Here is a 24,002-nt window from a genome sequence, read left to right on the forward strand (position 1 = left end):
AAGTGAGCGGAACTTTATGTTTGACAAGCACAGGTGTTGCATGGGAGTGCAATGGGTGGGTGGGCGGAGATGCAGGTCAGCTCAGATGAACAACTGAAAGAGAACCCCAGCAGGTCAGCATTGAAAATGCTCGGACAGTAAGATAAGTGTGATGGATGAAGGCTGCACGTACATGGGAGAGTGCTCGCATGAGACTCTGAAAGGCCCTTCCCCACACACACACTTCTCCCTCCTGAATTACTTGTGGTCTGGTTTCGTGCAGCTGAACTGTTAGTGGAGGGGGGATGCAGTGGGAGGACTAGCGAAGCCTGTCAATGAAGCTGAAAGACAACATTACACATTATTCAGTGAAAGTGAATATATTTTCAGATTGTAAATTGACAAAATGTGTTCACCCGTGCAACCACTTGAATTTCTTTACTTTGCTAGGCCTACCACTTCTTCTAGGTACTGCCTTGACATCTGCAGCAGGGGTGGAGACAGCCTGTGCAATGGTTGGCCCTGTTGCCTCTCATGGCTTCGGCATGTATCTCTGGAAAGCCAAGGCCTTGAGGGTCCCAGCTTGCTTTGACTGTCCTCCTGTGGGCCAGCTACTCCCTCTGCCATGACAGAGGACAAGGTTGAGATGGTCACGGGTAAAGGGGACTTGGAGGGAGCAGACAGCCTCTGAGATTCCTGAGTGGATGACCCAGGGGTGTCCAGCTGCCGTTCCTCCTCTCTTCAGGTGCACGAGGGCCCTGGCCTGATTCCTTGAAGGGAAGGCACACCTGGAGGGATGTCAAGGTGCCCTGTTTCCCTCTCGCATTGCAGGAACTCACCCATGGCCCCTGCAATGGAGTGCAAGTCTGCACGCATCTCCTTGTTCTGCTAGACCAGGGTGTCAATAGTGTCTGCCAATCTTCTCATGGAGACCTCCATATGCACACATGTGGGCAACACTTCATCAGAGAGCAGGCAGATGCACTCCTCCAACTCGCATGCCACTCTGTTGAGGGCATCCAACAGCTCTGCATGATGTTCCCCTGCCTTCTACTGACTCTCTGGTCGAATCCAGTGACTTGGACCTCATAGATGCCTGTTCCTTAGCAATCCTCCAAGTGCCGGGGAGCTCAGCTGAGCCTGCCTCCTTCTGCTGTGGACATGTGGCCGTGCGGTGACCACCAGGTTGTGAACCCAATCCTGCTCCACATCCAGGTCCCACCGAGGTTTGTGTCTCTGCGCTGGTGGAGGGTGTGGGTAAGCGCTGTGACGGGTCTTCCAGGCTGCTTATTTCCAGCTCTCCAATGGAGGAGGTGTCTCCTTGGCTGGAGGTGAGGACATGGATGGAGATGAGGGACTGACTGGCTGAGGGCGTCGCTCGCTTGGCAGAGCTCCCTGTGAACCAAGCTAGAGATAATTAGCGCATGGCAGCAGAGTCAAAAGCAGGAGACTCAGCATTCACAACGGCGTTGAGAGAGGAATGATGTGGTGCAGGATCCTCATGTGGGTGTTCACCACCGACCTCACCATCGCCGCAGGCACGGTCCACGTCCTCACCATTCAGCGTGATGACACACTCCTCAAAATGAGTGAGGGGCCTAATGTGGACCACTCCACCCCCCAGTCTGGGACCTCTCCCTGCTGTTGTTAGCCAGCTTCTCCTGCATAAAAACAGATGGAGAAAGTCTGAGCAGGACGCATGGCAGTGTGGAATGTTTGTGTGATGAGCGGAGCCCTGGATGGGATGAGGACCTGAGCTCCAGAGGATATGAGCCTGATGGTGATGTGAGGGTGTGTGAGAGTTAATGGTGTTATCCCTTGAAGTATGAGATCTCTGTGAATGTATGATAGGTTTGGGAGTGTGTGTTGAGAGTCATGAGGTGGTTGACTTACCCTGGCAGAACGGATGAGAGCATTCAACTTCTTCCTGCACTGGACAGCTGACCTCCTCTGTACTCCGGTGGCGCTGACCGCTGCTGCCGCTGCCTCCCAGGCCAGATTGGTGACTCTGATGGACCTCCAGTGGCAGATATCCTTTCTTTACTGTATCATGTGCTCATTGACTATGAAGTGTACTTTGAACAGCAATAGTTTATGTGAAGTCCACGTGCCATCTGGATGCAATAAGGACATTTTCTCCTTCTGTTTCTGTAAGTATAGCAGAAGAAGCTGAGCAATAACCAGGTGTCACTATACGCCTCACAGTGCATTGCATCAATGAGTGCACCTTGCAAATAGCAGAGCACATGTATCCAATCTAGTGATTTAGGAATTGAATTTGAGAACATACTGGGTGAAACACAGAGCACAAGTAGCAGCAGCAGGTGACAATGACATGAGAGGAGCAGAAAGCAGTTGAGCAGAAGGCAAGGTTAATAAGGACATGGGTCCCAATCTCAGACCCAGCTTTCTGAATATTGTTTTCTGAACAAGATTTTTAACAACCATAATGGAACGTAGTTTATCAGCTTTTATTACTTGGATGGTATTGTAAGGTATCTACAACCTACATCCTATGAGGTATACAAGTTCTACAATCTGTAAGATATTCTGCAAACTGTAACATTCTGATACCTGGCAAAGAAACTCAGTGTGTATCTTGGAACCTTTTTTTTGCAAAAATCTAATCCGATCTGAAAGAATATTACAAAATATTTCAAAATGGCCATCACAAAAAGTGCAATCATGTTCAAGTTTTCCACATAGCTCATGTCGCACCCTGAGGTGCTTCAATACAATATGTGAACATTACAGACAGTTCCAAATGGTCATTACAGACAGTCAGACAGTGCAATGGTATTTAAGTTATCTACATAGATCATGTTGCACTCTGAGGTATTTCATGTATCATGGAACATGTGGCAAACCCAGAGACATCAGCAGTGGAGCCCTCACCCCCCCACCCACCCCACCCCAGTGATGTCTCAATGTTCTGAGCCTCTTATTCTGGCAGCTACACATAGGTTCTTGTTGCAGAACAAAGTTACGCCACAACAACCTGCGATATTGTAACAGACCTGCAGTGCAGAGTAACTCCGAACTGTCAGGGCAATGGAATTGCTGCTTCACCCTGTCTCTGGTTTGCACGGTGGGGTGTCGTGTGGAGGCAAGAAGCTCATTATGCATATATTTCACCCATGTCTCAGACTGCTGCAAAGGCATCATAATCCAGAGTTCTGGCCCTGCTCCCCAGAAATAAAACCAGAAAATGCTGGAAACACTCAGCAGGTTCGGCAGCATCTGTGGAGGGAGAAACAGAGTTTATAAGCGGAATTTTCAATTGATATTGCCTGCCTGTAGCAGGTCGGGAACTCATTGACAGTGGCAGCAATGGCTTTGCCATTGCATTAACATCCCCATTCTGGATCCCCTGGACAATCGGTGGGGGGAGGGGGAGTTGGGGGTGGGGGTTGGGGGGGTGGGGGGGTGAAAACGCATTAAATCTGTCAAAGAAAGGATTTCTAATTAAAGGAACCCCAACAGGAATCAGAAAAGTTGAAAAGCTGAGCTGGACATGGATTCCTGAGGCTGCAGCAACCAGGGGAATGAAGAGGAGGCCTTCTCTGCTTTTTCTCCTTTCAGGAGAAGAAAGAACACAACCTTGGGAACAGATTAGGGACCCAGGAGACTTTGTGAGTGGGAGGAGAATGGTCCTCCAGTGTTAGCCACCTTGACAGCCGTTGGTAAAGTGTGGCGTTTGGTCCACTGGGAAGGGGGTCTTGTTCCAGGAGGCTGCAGATTTCAGCAATAAGTAACCTGCCATGAAAACCTGAGCCTCTTGATGCACTGGTGCTCGCACATGTCGAGGCAGCGGATCCTCTGTCTGTAAACCCCTTGCTGAGAATCTCACCTCTTTCCAGCTGGATCACTGTGTCCATCCCCTCTGCCCTGGAGGGAAGGGGCATGTGGCTGAGGAGAAGGCAGCTGCTGCTGCTGGTGTTGTGCCATAGTGTTGGTGCTGCTGTTCACTTGTCCCTCAGCAGAGGCGCCAGGCAGAACTGCATAGGTTGCTCCCCGACTGAAGAAGGCTGGCGACAGGGAAGTGCAGCTGAAGGGGGGTAAAATGCAACACAGGTGAACTGATTTCCAAGAAGTCAACAATCACCTATTAAGCAGTGATAGTACTTTGTCAAAAAGAATACTGTGAGCAGCAACCTCTCACCTGGTCATGGCTGGAGGTTCTCTGTTCAAAGCCTTCCAAGCCTGTCAGTTTCATTGATTAAAGCCTTCCCAGGCTGACAGCTTCACTGAAGCAACATTTGCCACTCTGCACTTGCCTTGGTGACCTTAGTGGGTTGACAGCCCAGAAAACTGTGCGCTGGCTGTTAAAGCCAGGGTGGTCAGTTAAACCAACAGTTAAGGCTATTTGAATATTTTGAGAATGTATCCAACAGTTCCAAGGAGTTTTCTTGCTCACCTAAAAACCACTCAGTTGAAACCTGGAAGTGGGCAAAATGATGATGTTGGGATCCTGACGTTACATCACTTTTAGGGGATTAAATGCCCCACATGCACGAGAATCTGCCTTCCCTTGGCAATTGAAATTCCCCCTAATGTTTCAGATCAATGACCTTTTGTCAGAACCCACGACTTTCTGACTCAGGCAAAAGTGGCACTAATCAAGGCAATCACCAAGCAGCAAATATTAGGGACATGATGGATTGCCTTAAAATGAATACATCATCAGTGCTGTCAGAAAAGCAAACATTCACCTGTGTTGCCTTATGCAAATGGTTGCATACAAGCTGTACGTTGATTAAGAATGCTGCAACTCCTGGTTCATGTATAACCCACTACTGTATACAGGTGCACGGGCACATATGTGTGTAATCAATCACAGCCTGCACTTTGGGAAATTGGAAGAACATTAGGGTTCTCACAGGTTGTTGGCTCCTCTCCATGTAAAGTATAATGTAATTATTTTCTCTTGCAAATAGCGCATTAGTCCCTGGCTGAATGCAGTTCTAGACTGTAGACTGGCTTGATGTCCCCACTGCTAGCTGGTAAAGAACCAAGACAAAAGTAATTTGGGTGCCACTTCAATGCTGTTCTTGTCCTGCTGTGGGTCATTCTGAAGCATGTGGCAAACTCTGTCACCCCTTTTCTGGTAATCACATCACCCTCTATGCATTTCTCCTTAGTCAAGTCCAGGCGATTGCTCTAGCAACAGACCCCATTTGGTCATTTTAAACCATTCAGGGAGTTTCTGCTGCTGTTGCTGCAAAGGTGAATACATTTCTAACATTTCAATTTTCATGAGTGCACAGAAAAACAAACACTCAGATTTTAATCATGAATAGCAATATTGTTATATTTTAGCTGGCTAGCAGAAATATAAACAAGATTCTTACAACAGATCAAAGCACACACAAGGACAGGAATCGATGTTCATTAATGTAAAACATCAGTGAATCTCTGTAGTGTTCTCCTGGTAAGTCAAACAGTATACAGTTTTATAACATCAGGAACCTCAAACGTAATGTATTACCTTGCTGCAGAGGCGCAGCTATGTTAACATGGTCTGTCCCTTTTAATAAGGTTAATTTAAAATTGCCAAGGCCATGGAATTTCCAGCTGCAAGCCAATCAGCCAATCTTTTTTATATTCTTCTGCCATTGCGAAGTGGGATGTTTGAAGAGTGACTGATGTCACAAAATTCTTCATAAGAAAAAAAAACCTGCACTTACATAGCACCTTTCACAGCCTCAGGATGTTCCAAAGTGCTTTACAGCCAATGAAGTATTTTCGATGTGTAACTGCTATTGTAATATAGAACTCACGGCAGTCAATTTGCGCAAGGCAAGGTCCACAAATAGCAATGTGATAATGTCCAGATAATGTTTTAAGTGGTGATGTTTGAGGGACAAATGTTGGCCAGGACATCAAGGAGCATTCCCCTATTCTCTTTGAATAGGTGGGATCTTTTACCTTTACCTGAGAGTGCAGACAGCACCTCCTACTCTGCAGCACTCCCTCAGTGCTGCACCAGAGTGTCAGCCTAGATCATGTGCTCAAGTCTCTGGAGTAGGACTTGAACTGTCAACCTTCTGGTTTTGTGCCATGTAACATATGATATATTATAATACAGTTTATGTACAGGTGGTATTGCTCCTGGGGGAAACAAAATACATTCCCTGTCACTTCCAGCAGCATCTCTTTTTCTACTTTAAGTCTTATTGTAATGCTCCCTGTGCCTTCCTGTTTATCTTTCACTTTTAAAAATAATCTGTCTCTGTATGGTTCTAACACTTGTAGTGTTTATTCATCAACTTGTCTTTGGATGATTTTTTTTCACTCTCTGTGTTTGCCTGATTTCGTCTTTTGCTGCATATTCTTGCTTTTCTCTCTCTCAATATGGCTTTAACATGTTCCTTTACCTATAAGAAACAAAACTATGGAGCTAGAGATATTCATTTAAAACAGAAAATTGTGATTTTAGAGCACACTTGTACAAAATCCTAGACCACAGCAGAACATTGTGTGTTAACTTGGGACTCATAGAAAAGATATAAAAGCAGTGTTGAGACTCCGGGACCTGTGATTACAAGTTAAATAGAGACCTAGGCTGGTGAGATTAAGGGTGACCTGATAGAGGTCTTCATGGCTATGAAGGGTTATTCTGAGGTAAACAATGATAGATGGCTTCTCTTCATTGGAAAGGTGGTGAAAAGAGGGCACAAATTTAAGATAATTGCAAAAAGGATTAAAGGGGGAAAGGGTTAGAAATAAAATCTTTACACAGTGGAGTTAAAATGCAGAAATCTCTGCTACAATCATTGAAGCAGATTTTTTGCCTTTCAAGAACTTCTGCTATTATGTTACTTAAAACCCAAGAGGCAACGTGTTTATGGTTAAAGAAGCATCTCTTCCATTGGTATCCAGCAATGTATACCTACTAGACATTTTTACACCCCTAGGAGCTTCTCTCACTGACTCTACCTGAGTCATGCTTCACTCTTTCCCCACTACTCTCCCTCTGCCTCATTCTATGCGGTGACCATCTTGTGCTCTGGGAATCCTTCCTCCACTAGCACAGTGGGAGTGTCCCTAATTACTCCTCACCCTCATTAACTGAGCAAGTCCAGCAGGCTCGTCTTACAGCTGTGTTTGTCCTGGATACTCAGTTTTCAGAAATTTCCAAGGCATACAAATTGAGAAGGACACTGGTTTTCAACGTTTTGCCATTGGAAATTGATTCAAAGGGCTTAAACTCTATTGTACTCAGTAGCTTCAAGCTAGCTGCACTTCAATACCAAATTTCAATTCAGGTCAAACTGCCCAGTGCTCAGCCATATTAACCTCTTGAAATCAACTTAATTTATCTCAAAAACAATATGCTCAATACAAACAACCAATCCAACAAAGGTACCGCTTCTAAAATGAAGAATAACTCATAACTGAAGGAGAGAATCTATCTCCACTTGGAGAGACAAGGTTTGATCAGGGATAGTCAGCATGGCTTTGTCAGAGGGAGGTCATGCCTAACAAATTTGATTGAATTTTTTGAGGAGGTGACCTGGTGTGTAGATGAGGGTAGTGTAGTTGATGTAGTTTATATGGATTTCAGCAAAGCCTTTGATGAGGTCCCCCATGGGAGACTTATAAAGAAAGCAAATGCACATGGGATACAGGGTAATTTGATAAGGCGGATTCAAAATTGGCTTAGTTGTTGGAGACAAAGGGTGATGACAGAGGCTGCTTTAGTGACTGGAAGCCAGTGTCCAGTGGCGTACCACAAGGATCTGTGCTGGGTCCCCTATTATTCATCATTTATATAAACGACATAGATGACTATGTGGGGGGTAGGATTAGTAAGTTTGTGGATGACACAAAAATTGGCCAGGTGGTTAACAGTGTCTTGGGCTATAGGAAGGTATAGACGGGATGGTCAAATGGGCAGATAAGTGGAAAATGGAATTTAACTCTGAAAAGTGAGAGGTGATACACTTTAGAAGGAGTAATTTGACAAGGAAGTATTCAATGAACAGCATGACACTAGGAAGTTCTGAGGAACAAAGGGACCTTGGCGTTTGTGTCCATAGATCTCTGAAGGCAGAGGGACATGTTAGTGGGGTGGTGAAAAAGGCATATGGGACACTTGCCTTTATCAATCGAGGCTTAGATTACAGAAGTAGGGAAATCATGTTGGAGTTGTATAGAACCTTGGTGAGGCCACAGCTGGAGTACTGTGTGCAGTTCTGGTCGCCACATTATAGGAAGGAAGTGATTGCAATGGAGGGGGTGCAGAGGAGATTCACGAGGATGTTGCCTGAGATGAAACATTTAAGTTATGAAGAGAGGTTGGATAGACTTGGGTTGTTTTCGTTGGAGCAGAGAAGACTGAGGGGCAACCTGATCGAAGTGTACAAGATTATGAGGGGCATGGACAGGGTGAATAGGGAGTAGCTGTTCCCCTCAGTTGAAGGGTCAGTCACAAGGGGACATAAGTTCAAGGTGAGGGTCAGGAGGTTTAGGGGGGATGTGAGGAAAAACTTTTTTACCGAGAGGGTGGTGACGGTCTGGAATGCGCTGCCTGGGAGGGTGGTGGAGGCGGGTTGCCTCACATCCTTTAAAAAGTACCTGGATGAGTACTTGGCACGTCGTAACATTCAAGGCCATGGGCCAAGTGCTGGTAAATGGGATTAGGTAGATAGGTCAGGTGTTTCTCATGTGTCAGTGCAGACTCGATGGGCCAAAGGGCCTCTTCTGCACTGTGTGATTCTGTGAACTAATTCACAACTCACTTGCCAATGAACCCAGTGCTATCAGTATTTGAAAAATCCACTCCAATTCAAACCAACCTCCCTCTACTTGCTCCACTGGTTTCTTGTAAATTAATACCTGTTCATCCAACCAAACAATGCTACATTTGAGTACATCTATGACTATACAGTCCAATGCCCATCAGTGGGAAGCAAGCCCACTAGGTCTGGTTCCCCAACACAGAAATGGGGAGAAGTGGTTAGGATCTGGAAAGTACTGCCTACATGTGTGGTAGAAACAGATCGTGACTTTCAAAAGGGAACTGGATGAGCACTTGATGAGAAAATATTCGCAAGGCTACAGAGAAAGGGCAGAGGTTGGTACCAGCTGAGTTGCTCTTGCAGGAAGCAATCACAGACACGATGGGCCAAATGGCTTCCTTTTGTGATGAAATGATTCTATGGAGAGGATGCGGATTCAAGTAACAGTGGTGATTGTTGTTGTTTTCTCTTGGGGTTTTGCAGATTGATAGGCTCTTTTTGCTCTATAAGGGATGTGTGATTACATAAAGCATGCTTATTCACTTTGATTCTATATTATCAGTGCATACATTATGGCCTGGAGTTTTAGTTAGTTTAGCAGTTTATTTTCCGGCTGAAGAGTCAGAGTTGAATGCACCCCCGCCCATACTGGCTGCCCGCAGCCATTTAACACTCCAACGAGCACTAATTGAACAGGTATGGGACTTCTGCCCCTCAGGAGAAAGTCCCGCCTCAGAGAGCTACTGGCTAATATCATTGACCAGCAGCTCTCTAGTCCCAGCAGCGCCAGAAGCTGCAGTGGACAGGACTGGATCTGCAAGCAGTCCCAGAGTCTAAGCCCCAGGAGTCCAGGGTCAGGTATGTGTGGGGGTCTCCTGGCAGGGAGGGGGTGGGGGGTGAGCAGAGGCAGGATGGGGATGATTATGGAGAGGCCGGGGGCAGGGGGGAGGATGGGGGTGAGGGGGGTGAGAGGGGGAGGGGGAGGGGGGAGGGGCGGGAGGGGAGGGGAGCACCCACTGGGGCCAGTACTTGTTGCTGGGGGAGGGGCACCCAAAGTTGAAAGGGGGTGCCCCGCTTCCATTCCCCCTCGCCGTTTCCCACTCAATGGTGCAAGGCAAAATGAGTTAGTAGTGGGGCAAGTAATGAAGCAAAAAGTAGATCTAGAGGTGGATCTAGAGAATGGCAACAACAGAATTATTACATGCCCTCCAAAAAAAAGTTATGAATTGAAATTGTTAACCCTATGTTGAGTCTGGAAGGTTGTAAAGTGCCTATTTGAAAGATGGGTTTCTGTTCCATTGCGTTTCATTGGAACAGTGTAAAAGGCTGGTCAGTGTGATCAGAGGGGAGTGGGGAAGAGTCTCAAAATGGCAAGCAACCAGAAGCTCAGGGTCATGCTTGTGGACTGAAGGGTGGTGTTCTGCAAAGCGGTCAGGCAATCTGTACTTGGTCTCCCCAGTGTAGATGAGGCCACATCATCAACATCAGAGAATATCATACACTGAAAGAAGTACAAGTAAATTACAATTTCACTTTGAAGGAGTGTTTGGGAGGTGGGAAGGGAGGAGTTGAATGACAGGTGTTGCATCTAGTGCACTTGCACAGGGAAGTGCCAGGGAAGAGTAGCTGGTGTTAAGGGTGATGGAAGAGTGGATCAGAGTGTCGATGAAGGACTGATCCCTTCGGAATGCTGAAAGATGTGAGAGGGGAAGAGAGGGTTGATTGTGGTATTGCACTGGATATCACGTAAATAGCAGAGACTGATTCATGGGCCCGTAACTTCCGTGCTCCCCAGTGTCAGATTTGGGGGAGTACCCCAAAGGTAAGCTGGGGAATCCCTCTGGCAAGGTAAGGGTTTGCATGGCAATTTCCCAGAAGTGCTAACTTCCTCTGGACAATTGCACTGCGCTGCGCTGGGACCAGCCGAAAATGCGATTTAAATTGTAAACTTCGGATGGTTCTGCCAGGGTTATACCCATAGTTACCCAGAAAAACTTAGAATTAAAACCACTTTTAACTTCTGGGAAACTATTATAAAGGCCCAGGCTGACCTCACAGGACTTCCCCACACCCCCGACCCCAACCACCACCCCCCAACAACCCATGGGAGTCTGCCTATCGCCCCCCCTGACAACCCCGGACCCGCCCAACCTCGGAAACCCACCCCTGACCTCGGAAGCCCCACCCCAACCTCAGAAACCCCACCCCCGACCTCAGAAGCCCCACCCCGACCTCGGATGCCCCACCCCGACCTCAGAAACCCCACCCCGACCTCAGAAACCCCACCCCCGACCTCGGAAACCCCACCCCGACCTCGGACGCCCCACCCTGACCTCGGAACCTCCGACAGCCCCCCACCCCCTGACCGCCCCTCCTCCAACTCCCCCCCCGACCGCCCCTCCTCCGACACCACCCCGACATCTCCACTCCAACGCTACGCCCCCTCAGACAACATCCCCCCCCTCCGACAACATTCCCCCCTCCTCCTCTGACCTCCCATCCGACACCCACTTCTTCCGACGACAACACTCTGCCTCCCTCCTCCGACGCTCCCCCCCCCATCCTCCTCCGAACCCGGAACCTCCGACACACCCCCGACCTTGGAACCTCCGAACCCCACCACCCCCCGTTAATCCCCCACCCCCGACCTTGGAATCTCCGACCCCTCCTGACCTCGGTCCCAGCCTGACACTCCCCCTGACCTCTGAACCCTGGACCACCACCGTACTCCCCCAATCCACAAATTCTATCCACTTACCTTAAATGGGGCAAGGGGGTCGCTTGAGGTTCCGAGGTCAAAGGGGTGGGCAGTGGGGGGCGGGGGGAGGGGGGGGGAGGGGGGGGGTGTGTCAGAGGTTCCCTGTCCTGTCAATTTCCCAGGACCTTTAAACCTACCTGCTTGATGGCAACTAGTGCTGTAAAAAAAAGGGCATGGCCTCCTTGAACTCGCTGGATCTACACTTCGCTGGGGCCTGCAAGGATTCTTTCACTGCAGGCCCCAAGCAGCTCCTGCATACAAAAGTGGCCATGCAATTTTCAAGATCAGGTAAAGACGTATTTATTTCTTCTAATTTCGGCAGGCCAGCACTTTCTGACGCTAGTCAGAGGTTACGGCCCATTGAATTTGGAGGATGAAGAAGTGGAAGTTGAGGACAAAGGGAACACTATTCCAAGGAATAGGATGGGTGAAGGACAGAAGTGCAGGAACTGGGCCGGAGATGGTTGACAGACCTGTCAACCACACCAGGGGAGAATCCTCAGTTGAGGAAAGAGGAACACATATGGGAAGCAATGGTATGGAAGGTGGCAACCTCAGAACAGATGTGACAGAGACAGAGTAACTAGGAGAATGGTCTAGACCTACAGGAAATAAGGTGGAAGGAAGTGTAATTAAGAGTTAGAAATGGGAGTCAGTGGGCTTATAGTAGATATTGTTTGATAGCCTATCTCCAGGATCAGAGTTATTAAGGAAAAAGAGGTGAAGGAGAGTACCTGAGTAGGACAAGAACAAAGAATGTTCCAAGTATCCCAGGAAAAGCAGATATAACTGGGATCCATATGGGTTCCCATGGTGCCACCTTTTAATTCTGCAGAAGTGAAAGGGGTCAAAGGAGAAGTTGTAAATGCAAGAACCAGTTAGCTAGGTGAAGGAAGGGTGAGGATGGATGGGGACTAGTGGCCTTCCTTTCAATGAAGTGAAGACCCTCAAGTTGCTCTGGTTGGGATGGAGCTATAGAGAGATTGGATGTACATTGTAAAAAGGAAATGGTTAGGGTCAGGAAATTGGTGAAGCAGTGAAGAGTGTCAAAAGAAGCCTGCACTAAGAGAGAACAAATAGTCAAATAGGAAGAAATAAGTTCCAAGGGGCAAGAACAGGCTGAAACAATGGGTCTACCAGAGCAGTCCTTTTGTGGATCTTGAGGAGGAGGTATATGTGGGCTGGGCAGGAGTTGCAGACTAAGAGCTTGAGGCCATGAGGTAAGAGGAGGAGGTGAGGTCAGTGACGATTTAGGAAATTATGGTTCGATGTTCAGTGGTGGGGTCATGGTCCGAGGGAGGTAGGAGGTGCTGGAGAGATTTTGTTTAGTCTCCCATATTCCTTTATTTCCTTCTTGCTCATATCTGCATTAAACTTTCTCTGAAATGCATTAATGCTATCTGCCTCAGCCACCAGCTCCACATTACTCATTACTGTGTAAAGAATTTCCAACTAGATCCTTTGTCTTATTTCAATATCTTATAGATATAGCCCCTTGGTTTAATGTCATCTATAAGCTGAAACAGTTTCTCCACATAATTTTAAAGATCTCCATTTGATCTCCTCTCTTTTCCAAAGAAAAATTCCCTAGCCTGCTCATTATTCTTGATATTTGCATCCTTTCAATCCTTTTCTGCACTGCTTCCAATCTTTCGGAATCCTTTTGTAACACGGAGACCAGAATTGTTCACAGTACTCCAAGCGTGATCTAACTAAGGTTCAATATAAATTTAAGTTACCTCCCTGCTTTTGTATTCTACGCCATTCCCCACTAAAAAAATCCCTGTCCTTTATTTATCATTTATATTCTTAGATCTCTTTGCTCTCCTACACCATTTAATTTCTTATCTTCCAAAAATAATATTGTCTTTTCATCATAGCACTGTTCAAAGAAAAGTGTTAACCATTCAGTCATTTCACACATGTACAATCTAACACCCAGCTGGATTACTCAGCCTTTCATTAATTATACTAGCTAAGTGGTTTACCTGGTGCTCAAGGAATGTTAAGAGATTATTATTACAGATGCATCATGACTAGTTGTCATTTCCCATCCCTTCTAACCAAACTGCATTTAAAAAAATTGCTTGCTTCTATTCATCCCCATCATGTTAGCCAGTCACAAATAATGAGCATAAAAAATGGCCATTAGACTCCCTTTTTAGCAAAATAAGAAAATACAGCCTTCCCAGCTTTATTTGCTGTATGAATCACAGTCCAGTGAGTATAAACAGCAAAAAAATGAAATAAGGCATCTCCTCAGCAGCTAGTTCCTGCTGCACATCAAAGTGCAATAAATTTTCCGTTTAATTTGTTTTAATATGCAAGACCGGGCTTTGTGAGCACTAGTGATATGATGAAATCAGCAGCACACTCCAGGCACATTCCAGATGTCTGACAGGCAGCCCTGGACAAAAGGAAATGACCAGGACAAGGCTATCAACTGGTGCCTGACAAGGAGACAGATCACAGTATTAAACGGATATACAGCAGGCAGTGAATTACTGTAACTACTACTGTTTGAACATTTGTGGATTTAATTTCCTCCATGTGCTATTTTCAAAGGGCTGGTTAATGAATTTGTGTTAAACTCCTGTCAGTGTACCATGAATGCAGTTTTTAAACTCATTTAGAATAATCCGGCATTTAACGCTTTCTAAAAATTATTACCACACATTACAGTGCTATTGAATCTTATGTTGCAGGGACATTGAATACAAGGAACTGCAATTATCACTGGACCAGACTACAGCCACCAAGTCCTCATTTCCATACAAGATGCTGCTCTCTACCTCACATGAAAGCCAAAAACAACTGAAACCCAAAATTTCCAAGCTGAAGTCTAAGCTAAAAACATCTCCTTATCCACAGGTACATATTATAGAATAATACTCTTTGCCACACCCCCAGCCCACTTGTCCAGATACGGCAGAATGGATGTTGAAGAACCGAGCTCACTGTGCATAAAGTACTAGAATTGAGGTCTGTATACACTCGAAGCCCTGTTGTCAAGGAGAAGTCTGGAACAGAGGGCAGATGTTTTCTTACAGAAAGGGTCACCATGAGTTACTCTGGCCCATTTCCTAGTAGCATGTCCCACTGGAATGTGGTGTGGCTCAAATCGAAGGAAGGGATGAAAAAAAGCAGATGAGCTGCTTGTAGGCCTCTCTGGCAAAGTCTCTCTTGATTAAGGCAATAGGAAGTGTACAAGAATCATCCAGGATGACTCATCTGACTTTTACTTACTCCCTATGGGGATGCACTTGGCTTGTATTTTCTACTTCTCCCTGACAGCCTAGCTGAGGACAATAACTGTGGAGAATAATAAGCCCAAAACTCCCTCCCACCGCATTAGAACACAAAACACACAGGGCTACTGCAGTGCCATGCCAGGTGTTGTTTTACAGTAGCATAAGGTACCCATACCGAAAATACTGAATTCTTTATTCCATATTCAAATATTTACATGAAGTTGGAGATGGAAATGACATCTGCAAGCTTTTGGCTGTGTTCAGTTTTAAGTTCTCATTGCTTTTCAACAGTAATGATTTCAGAGCCTCAAATAAAAGAAGCACTGTATACTCATCTACTGATGCAAAATTGTTTACAGTCATAAATTGGACTTCCATTTAATGCAACATTAAACACTTAATGATTTGAGAACAGAGCTGAAAAGTAGGCCCAGTTTTTCTTCAATAATACTTCCAAAACTTATTACTTCAAAATTTCTAATGTTTATTGCTTCTTTTTTTTTAAAAAAAGAAATAATCTCTTTATATGCTTCTCATCTCAAGACATTAACTCATTCACAGCAAGTGTTCTTACTCTACCACATCGAAGAGCCCATTATCCACTTGTGTCTGCTGGCAGGCCTTTTAACCACAGAGAGATTACATCTAAGTCTGAATTCTTATTTATCCAAGGTGCAGGCAGGGCATTTTGCAATGTGATTCATTGGGTGGTATGAAGGAACTTGAACCCTGGATATTGTTTGCCCTCTCCAGTCCAGGACACCATTTGTGGTACTGCATTACTCACTGCAGCTGAGATCGTTCAACTCAAACCAAGAATCCTAAAATCCCTGATTTATGTTTTTACGCAATGAATTATTGTGACCTGGAATGCCACATCTGAAAGGGTGATGAAAGCAGATTTAGTAGTAACTTTCAAAAGGGAATTGAATGAGTACTTAAGAGAAAACTGTCACAAACACATAAAAGATGGTTCCTTAAATGGTCCCTGAGCTAAGAATGTGTGTGTGTGTATGTAGCCCCCTGTTTATTTGAGTGATTCAATTTAAAAATAACCCGGCAGTCAAGCTTTATTCTTAAACATGATAAAGGTTACTTTATTACAAAACCACTGCTGAAAGTTACTTAAGTAAAAGTGAAAAAGTTATTATCTAAAATACAAAGATTAAAGCAGATAAGGATAAAAGGTACTCATAAAGGTGAGATTTCAAATCAATGTCTGTGAGATATCATTGCGTGTCTGTAGTTTGCAGATGATGTGTTGGTTGTCTGGAGTGAAGGGTTGTGTTCAGCAGCTGCAAAGGCTTCTGTAGTCAGTGTTTTGCCTTTTCAGGTGGACTCAGCAGGTAGAGCTTCAGGGAATGAGTGAAGGTCCCTCTTCTTAACTGGTTCTGCCGGCATGACACTTGAAGACTGCCTGGATTCCTTCATCAGCAGAACACTGATGATTTCTGGACAACTTCCTCTGTGATTCCTGGTGGCAGAGAGAAGCCCAGCTCTCACATGCTGTCAACAGTTAGTTCAGCTGATATCTGTGGGCTGAAACTGACTTCCTGAGGTTTTCTGGGTTCTCTGTGAAAAATGGCTGTTCTCAGCTTGACATTATACAGCTCAAAACTCAAAATGGCTGCTATCCCAAACTTACGAATCATGTGTAATTTTGAATGTTTGGAATAAGCCACCAGGCAGGATAGTAACTACAAAATCACTAGGGGGGAACTAAATTCAATAACCCCCAAAAATAGGCAGTGGTACCGCCATGCATGATTAATCCATGCTTGCTGATTGCAATGCAAGCATCAGACAAATATCACATTGCCACTCATTTCAATGAATGCTGCATCCAGCTAGTGTTAATCACAATGCTAGTTCAGTGAGTGTATTCGCAGGAGGCCAATATCATGATTAACCAGCACCAGTTAAATCTAGCCTACGCCTCTTCAAGGGGAAATGCATTGTGGCTGGAGCAGGTGCTGGCAGTTGTGGAATAAGTGAATCTGACCTGGGAGACATTTGAAAATGGCACAACATGGGAGAGCACAGGCTCAAAAAGTTTTTGGACATTGCGTTTTGGAGTCTTGGTGGAGGATGCAGAAAGAAGGGATGTCTTGTATCTGAAGGGTGACAGACACACTCTCAAACGGCAGTAGGAACAGATAGATGTGGAGGTCAATGCTAGGAGCCAAGCCTAGAGGAGCTGGATGCAGTGCCAGAAGAAGTTCAATGATCTCACACGAGTGATTAAGTTCACTAATTGCATCTTCAATCGGGCCACTAGCCTCAGCCTCTGCTCAATTCGCCACACCCCCCATCACTCGCCAACAATCTCATCAATCAGGACTCAATCCTGGCATTCATATGTTTCAACTCACCATCACAGATTTATCACAGTTGCAAGCCTCATATCCATTTCTCACAGCTTGCACACATGCACTGCCGGTTATTCAATCGTAAGAATCACATGACCTAAAAAGATTGCACCACACTCACTGACACCTTTCCTTCTTCCTTGCAGTTCAAGGTGATGCACAACCAGAGACAACAGTAAGTTCAGGCATGCCTGCATGTCCTAACCCCATGAAGGAGACGGTGCCTGTCCTGGCTGAGGCTGTGACCTGTGGCGAGTTTAAAACCAACAAAAATGATGGTATCCTCATACCTAGCCCTCCTGCTTTCATTCTACCTCCCCTCATTCCACACACTTTTCTGATTTACAAACTATAAATCATGTAAGCATACAGCTCTTACTCCCCCTCCCCACCACCCCCGCAACACAACATTACCTTTGTGTGTTTCTCCTTTTAGATACTCAGTAAATGTCACCTGATCAGGCAGCAAAGGAAGATCAAGAAGATAGTTAAGATGATGATGCATTGACTCTTGATTTCACATTCACAGTCCCCAGGTCCAATGCAGGCCTGGTGTGTAATTTAGAGAATAGCAGAGAGGCAGGACCTGCACAGGGTGCGACACTGGGCACAAGTGGTCTGCAACCAGGAGAGGTGGCAAGGATAGCGCAAGTGCCAGCTCATCAGTGGATGAGGCCACACCCAGTTCCGCTGCAAAGGATTGAGATAGCCACTTCCATGAGGCAGCCAACAGAAGAACTCTGATGGATATGCACAATGGAATGCTTGGTGGCTTGAGAAGCCTGCCAGAAAACCTGCAGTCAATGTCAAAGAGCATGGAGGAGTCTGGCTCTAACCTGGCACAGGGCTTTACGCAGAGCTTGGAGCCCATCCTTTCCAGCATGGAAGTGGTGGTCAATTCAGGAAGTCAGCATTTGTCCTCCCCACACTGCCACTCCACAAATTCCCTTGCTGTTGCTTGTCTGCCAAATAATGCAGGGGGACATTATGATGGCGTAGTGTTAGTGTCACTGAACCAGTAATCCAGAGGCAGTCTAATGCTCTGAGGACATGGGTTCAAATCCCACCATGACAGCTGTTGGAATTTAAATTTACAGGAACGGGAATTGAAGGCTAGCCTCAGTAATGATGGCCATGAAACTATTATTGATTGTCATAAAAACCCATCTGGTTCACCAATATACTTTAGGGAAGGAAATATGCTATCTGGAATTCTGTCCTACGTGCGACTCCAGATCCACAACAATGTGGCTGACTCTTAGCTGCCTTCTGAAACAGCTGAGCAAGCTATTTAGTTCAAGGGTGATTAGAGTCATAGAGTTTTACAGCATGGAAAGAGGCCCTTCAACCCATTGCATCCGCGCTAGTCATCAAGCCCGTATCTACTCTAATCCCATTTTCCAGCATTTGGCCTATAGCCTTGTATGCTATGGCGTTTCAAATGTTCATCTAAATACTTCTTAAATGTTGTGAGGGTTCCTGCCTCTACCACCCTTTCAGGCAGTGAGTTCCAGATATCCCTACCCTCTAGATGAAATTTTTTTTCCTCAAATCCCTTCTAAACCTCCTGCCCCTTACCTTAAATCTAATCCCCTGGTTATTGACCCATCCAATAAGGGGAAAAGTTTCTTCCTATCTATACCTCTCATAATTTTGTACAACTCAGTCAGGTACCCCCTCAGCCTTCTCTGCTCTAAGGAAAACAACCCCAGCCTATCTAGTTTCTCTTCATAGCTGAAATGCTCCAGCCCAGGCAACATCCTGGTTAATCTCCTCTGCACCGTCTCTAGTGCAATCACACCCTTCCTATAGTGTGGCAACCAGAACTGCACACAGTACTCCAGATGTGGCATAACTAACATTTTATACAGTTCCATCATAAGCTCCCTTCTCTTGTATTCAATGCCTCAACTAATAAAGGCAAGTATCCCATATGCCTCTTAACCACCTTATCTACTCATTCTGCTGCCTTCAAGGATCTATGGACATGCACTGCAAGATTCCTCTGATCCTCTGTACTTCCAAGGGTCCTACCATTCATCATGTACTCCTTTGCCTTGTTAGTCCTCCCAAAATACATCAGCTCACTTTTCATGATTAAATTCCATTTGCCACACTTCTAGATCATTAATGTACACTACAAACAGCAAGTGACCCAACACCGAACTCTGCGGTACGCCACTGGACACAGGCTTCCAGCACACTCTGCCTCCTGCCACTAAGCCAATTTTGGATCCAATTTGCCAAATTGCCCTGGATCTCACGGGCTCTTACCTTCTTGACTGGTTTCCCATACAAGGCCTTGTCAAAAGCCTTACTGAAGTCCATGTAGATTACATCAACTGCACTACCCTCATATACACACTTAGTCACCTCCTCAAAAAGTTCAATCAAAGTTGTTAGACATGCTCTCCCCCAACAGAGCTGTGCTGACTATCCTTGATTAATCCTTGCCTCTCCAAGTAGAGATTCTGCCCTCAGAATTTTTTCCAAAAGTTTCCCTACCACTGATGTTAGACTCACTGGCCTATAATTCTCTGGTGTATCCCTACCACCCTTCTTGAACAATGGAACCACATTAGCTGCCCTCCAGTCCTCTGGCACCTCTTCTATGGCCAGAGGGGATCTGAAAATTCATGTTAGAGCCCCTCCAATCTCCTTCCTTAACAGCCTGGGAAACATCTCACCTGGGCCTGGGGATTTATCCACTTTTAAGCCCACTAAAACTGCTAATACCTCCTCCCTCTCAATGCTAATTTGTTCAAGTATATCACAGTCCCCCTCCCTGATTTCTATACCTACATCATCCTTCTCTATAGTGAATACAGATGCAAAGTATTTGTTTAAAAACTCACCTATGTCTTCTGGCTCATACACAGATTGCCACTTTGGTCCCTAATGGGCCGTACTCTTTCCCTGGTTATCCTCTTGCCCCTAATATGTTTATAAAACACCTTTGTATTTTCCATTATTTTACCCGCCAGTATTTTTTCATGCCCCCTTTTCACTCTCCTAATTTCTTTTTTCAGTAACCCCCTGCATTTTCTATATTTCTCTCGGGCTTCTGCTGTTTTGAGCCCTCAGTATCTACCATAAGTTTCCCTTTGACCTCTACTTCCAACCCTATACATTCCTCGACATCCAGGGTTCTCTGGACTTGTTGGTCCCACCCTCCACCTTTACAGGAAACTGTTGGCCCTGCACTCTCACTATTTCCTTTTTGAATGACTCCTACTGTTCTGATGTAGATTTTCCCACAAGTAGCTGCTCCCAGTCCACTTTGGCCAGATCTTGACTTATCGTATTAAATTCTGCCTTCCCCCTATTCAAAACCTTTATTTCCAGTCCATCTTTGTCCTTTTCAATAACTACCTTAAATCTTACTGAGTTATGGTCACTATCACCAAAATGCTCCCCCACTGACACTTCTACCACCTGCCTGGCTTTGTTCCCTAAAACTAGGTCCAGCACCGTCTCCCTCTCTTGTAGGACTTTCTACGTAATGGCTTAAAAAGCTCTCCTGGATACATTTTAAGAATTCCGCCCCCCTCTAAGCCTTTCGCACTTTGTCTATCCCAGTTAATATCGGGGAAGTTGAAATCCCCTACTATTATTATCCTATTATTTTTATACCTCTCTGATCTTTGCCTACATATCTGCCCTTCTATCTCTCCCTGACTGTTTGGGGGTCTATAGTAAACTCCCAGCAGTGTGATTGCCCTCTTTTTTTAAAATTCTACCCATACAGCCTCATTTGAGGAACTTTCTAAGATATCATCCCTCCTTATTGCAGTAATTGACTCCTTGATCAATATTGCAACACCATCTCCTCTTTTACACCCCCCTCCCCTCCCGCCTCGCCTGAAGATTCTATACCCCGGAATATTGAGCTGCCAGTCCTGCTCCTCCCTCAACCATGTCTCCGTGATAGCAATGATATCATTTCCAGATGTGTTAATCAACACCCTCAACTCACCTGCCTTACTCGTAAAACTCCTTGCATTAAAATAAATGCCACCTAGCCTTGCCATGCTCCCTAGTGCTTTAACTTGACTATATACACTCTGCCTTCCAGGCTGACTTGGTTTTTCTTCTATACTTCTCTGTGCATCACCCCCTACTACTAGAGATGGGCAACAAATGCTGGCTATGCCAGTGATGCCCACATCCCACAAAAGAATTTTTTTAAATCCCGAGATGTAGACATAGATTCTAGGTCCAGAACTGCTCAAGGCCAACTTCTCGGAGTCTACCCCGCTGGAAATCAGCAACTACTCTGTGTAGGAGCACTAGGACAGGCAAAAAAAATCACAGAAGACTGACACTGAAGGTGATTAATTGCCTTTTGTATGTAATATAGCATGATTTATTTTAGAAATTTGGTTTGGTTTATTTTGTTGTGCCTTTTATTTAGGCATTTGTGACCCTTACGGATGCTATGATAGTCATTGACAGAGAGAGATTATAAGGTGTGGGGCTGTTGGTGAATGGGGATTTAGGGCTGCATTTTCTGGTATTGCAGTCAGATAAGTTCTTCATGAATACACCAGGCAGAAAGCGGCGATCTAGGTTTCCTCCTCCCTTTCTTTTCCACCTCCTCATGCTCCTCTTGCTCAGCTACTTGCTGCATTGCTAGTGGCATGGATTGTTCCCTCATGATAGTAAAGTCATGAGGATCTAGCGTAGAGGATCTAGCAATCTTTGTGGTTTGGGTTTCCCCTTTCCTGCTGTTAGCTTGAATCTAACTCCAGGTCAAAGGGATCTCTAGCATCTCGCAACAATGTCGTCATCAAGCAGGGTAAGCAACAAATCAAATTAAGAAATTCTCATAGACAACAAACCAGGAAATAAAATGCACTGATTATCCTTCACTTTTTAATGTGTGTGAAATAATTAATTGGGGCATGCACATAGGATTAAAGTAGAAACTGAAATATTATAAACAAATTTGACATTCCTTAAATATAAAATTAGTTTTTGGGACCAGAGTGGTTCTTCAGTAGTAATTATGGACTTAGTATGCTACTAAAAACCCAGTTATATCTCATTCAATAAGGTGCAAATTTTAAAGAGTTTTACAGGAAGACTAATAGCATAAAAGGACGACTTCTCATCAGTTCAGTGATTTCTAATTGATTGCAGTCTGAAGGGATTTCAAGAGTGCCCCCCATGGAGAAGCATAGAATTATACTGACAGCAAATTCTGGATTTCCACATTTAACTTCATATTGTTGCTATCACCTTTAGTGGAGTAATGAGTGAACACTGACATTTTTGTTGTCATTACAACTGCAAAATTTGGGTCAGTGTTCCTCACTGAGGTTCAGGCAGAAAACTTGCTGGGAGAATATGGCCTCCTCTTAGAGCCCTTCACCCCTCCTCCTCCTCTCTCTTGCAGCAGCTTATCCTGCTCTGCATGGCCTCTATTCATTCTCTAAATATCTGCAGGGAAGACATCCTCCTTAAAAAGCACCACTGGCTGACAGCTAATAATTGACACAGGACCTCAGACTAACCCCACACACCCATCTGATCCCATAGCCCTTATGGAACACGCTCCAAACCCTACAAGCTGACAAAAGCACCCCCCCCACCTCCAAATGGCACATCTCATGGCTGACTGCAAACATCACCAACCACAACCTGGTAACTGAGCCAAGTGGTGAAGTCCCAAGTTTCAACCTCCCACGGAAAATCTAGACAACCCTCAACCACTTGGGGACGGGCCAGGGAAGATGTGGGCACTTGTTCCACAAGTGGATCATGAGGAACATCTGAAATTGTGACTGTGGCCATTCAAGTCAGGCCATCGCCCACAAACTGAACTTCTAACCTGAAAGGTCCATTCCTGGTGGCATTACAACCAATCACACTGCGTCCGCTGAAGCTGTTGACTGGGTTGTTCACCTCAACATTGAACTATAACTGCTTCCCCAGACATACAAATAAAAAAAACTCTCTAGATCATGCCTCATTCAAGAGGAAAACTGACTACTGCACCATGTCTGGGAGCAACAGGTTTGTACAAAAGCTTTGAAGTTAGCAAAAACCCCTTCAGCACCTGCCACACCACTCCCTGTAGATTTTAGCAACTTTAAGTAACTACCGAAAGCGCCAAACAATTTTAGAATGGTAGCAACAGCCAGAAGAAATCAAGCAGCAACTAACATAAGTAGTTGATGATTGTTTTAAATAGCACTGGTGGGCGTCTTTCCTCCTGCAGAATGTGTGTTCAGTTGTGCGACTTTAAGGGAAACGTTTGTTTGAGGTTAGAACTCCAAGATGCATGCTAATTGATATTATAATCTGTCTGTTCTGCATACTTCCATCAGCTGTTCACTGCGCATGTGCTGAAGCCCTCATCAATATGGTGTCTGATGCAATTCACCCCACACCCCACAGCACACACTGTGGACACCATTCTGCGACTCTAAGGGCACCCAGAAAATGGGTGAGAACAATCCCAATTTCTCAGCCCTGGGCTCCAAGAGTTAAATTATGAGGGGATTACAAAATGTAGGGCTGTATTCCCTGGAATCTGGAAGATTATGGGGCAATTTGATTAAAATTTTGGAGATATTAAGGGGAACTAATAGGGTACATATCTGTAGGCACCATTTTGGATCTCAAAGAGCACTTTCAGCACCTAAATAGACAGGTGCAAATTGCTGCAAGTAAGAATCAATAACGGAGCAGCAAGATCAAGAGGACATTTGGGACCTGGTTAAATGATGGGACAAATGTTAATTAATTCAATTTTAAGGGTAGGGGGGAAAGAAACAAAGTGAACAATGGAGAAGGAAATATGGTGAATTAATTAAAATCAGATACAGAAGGAGAAATAAAAGGAAAGGAAAATACTGGATTGTGAGAGAGAAAATGAGGCTGGAAGGAAAAGTCT

The 24,002-nt window shown here is 45.2% G+C and overlaps 1 protein-coding gene across 1 annotated transcript in view; it reads left to right on the top strand.

Annotated features, from left to right (window-relative positions):
- Window positions 1-24,002, top strand: part of LOC144691792 (single-minded homolog 2-like) — a 95,653-nt gene that overhangs the window by 68,644 nt on the left and 3,007 nt on the right. The window contains exon 9 of the mRNA XM_078560279.1: window positions 14,187-14,352. Within this exon, the coding sequence (XP_078416405.1) occupies window positions 14,187-14,352 (166 nt within the window). The remainder of the gene's footprint in view (window positions 1-14,186; window positions 14,353-24,002) is intronic.

Source organism: Cetorhinus maximus, chromosome 16, assembly GCF_964194155.1.
Source record: "Cetorhinus maximus chromosome 16, sCetMax3.hap1.1, whole genome shotgun sequence".
NCBI classification, from domain to species: Eukaryota; Metazoa; Chordata; class Chondrichthyes; order Lamniformes; family Cetorhinidae; genus Cetorhinus; species Cetorhinus maximus.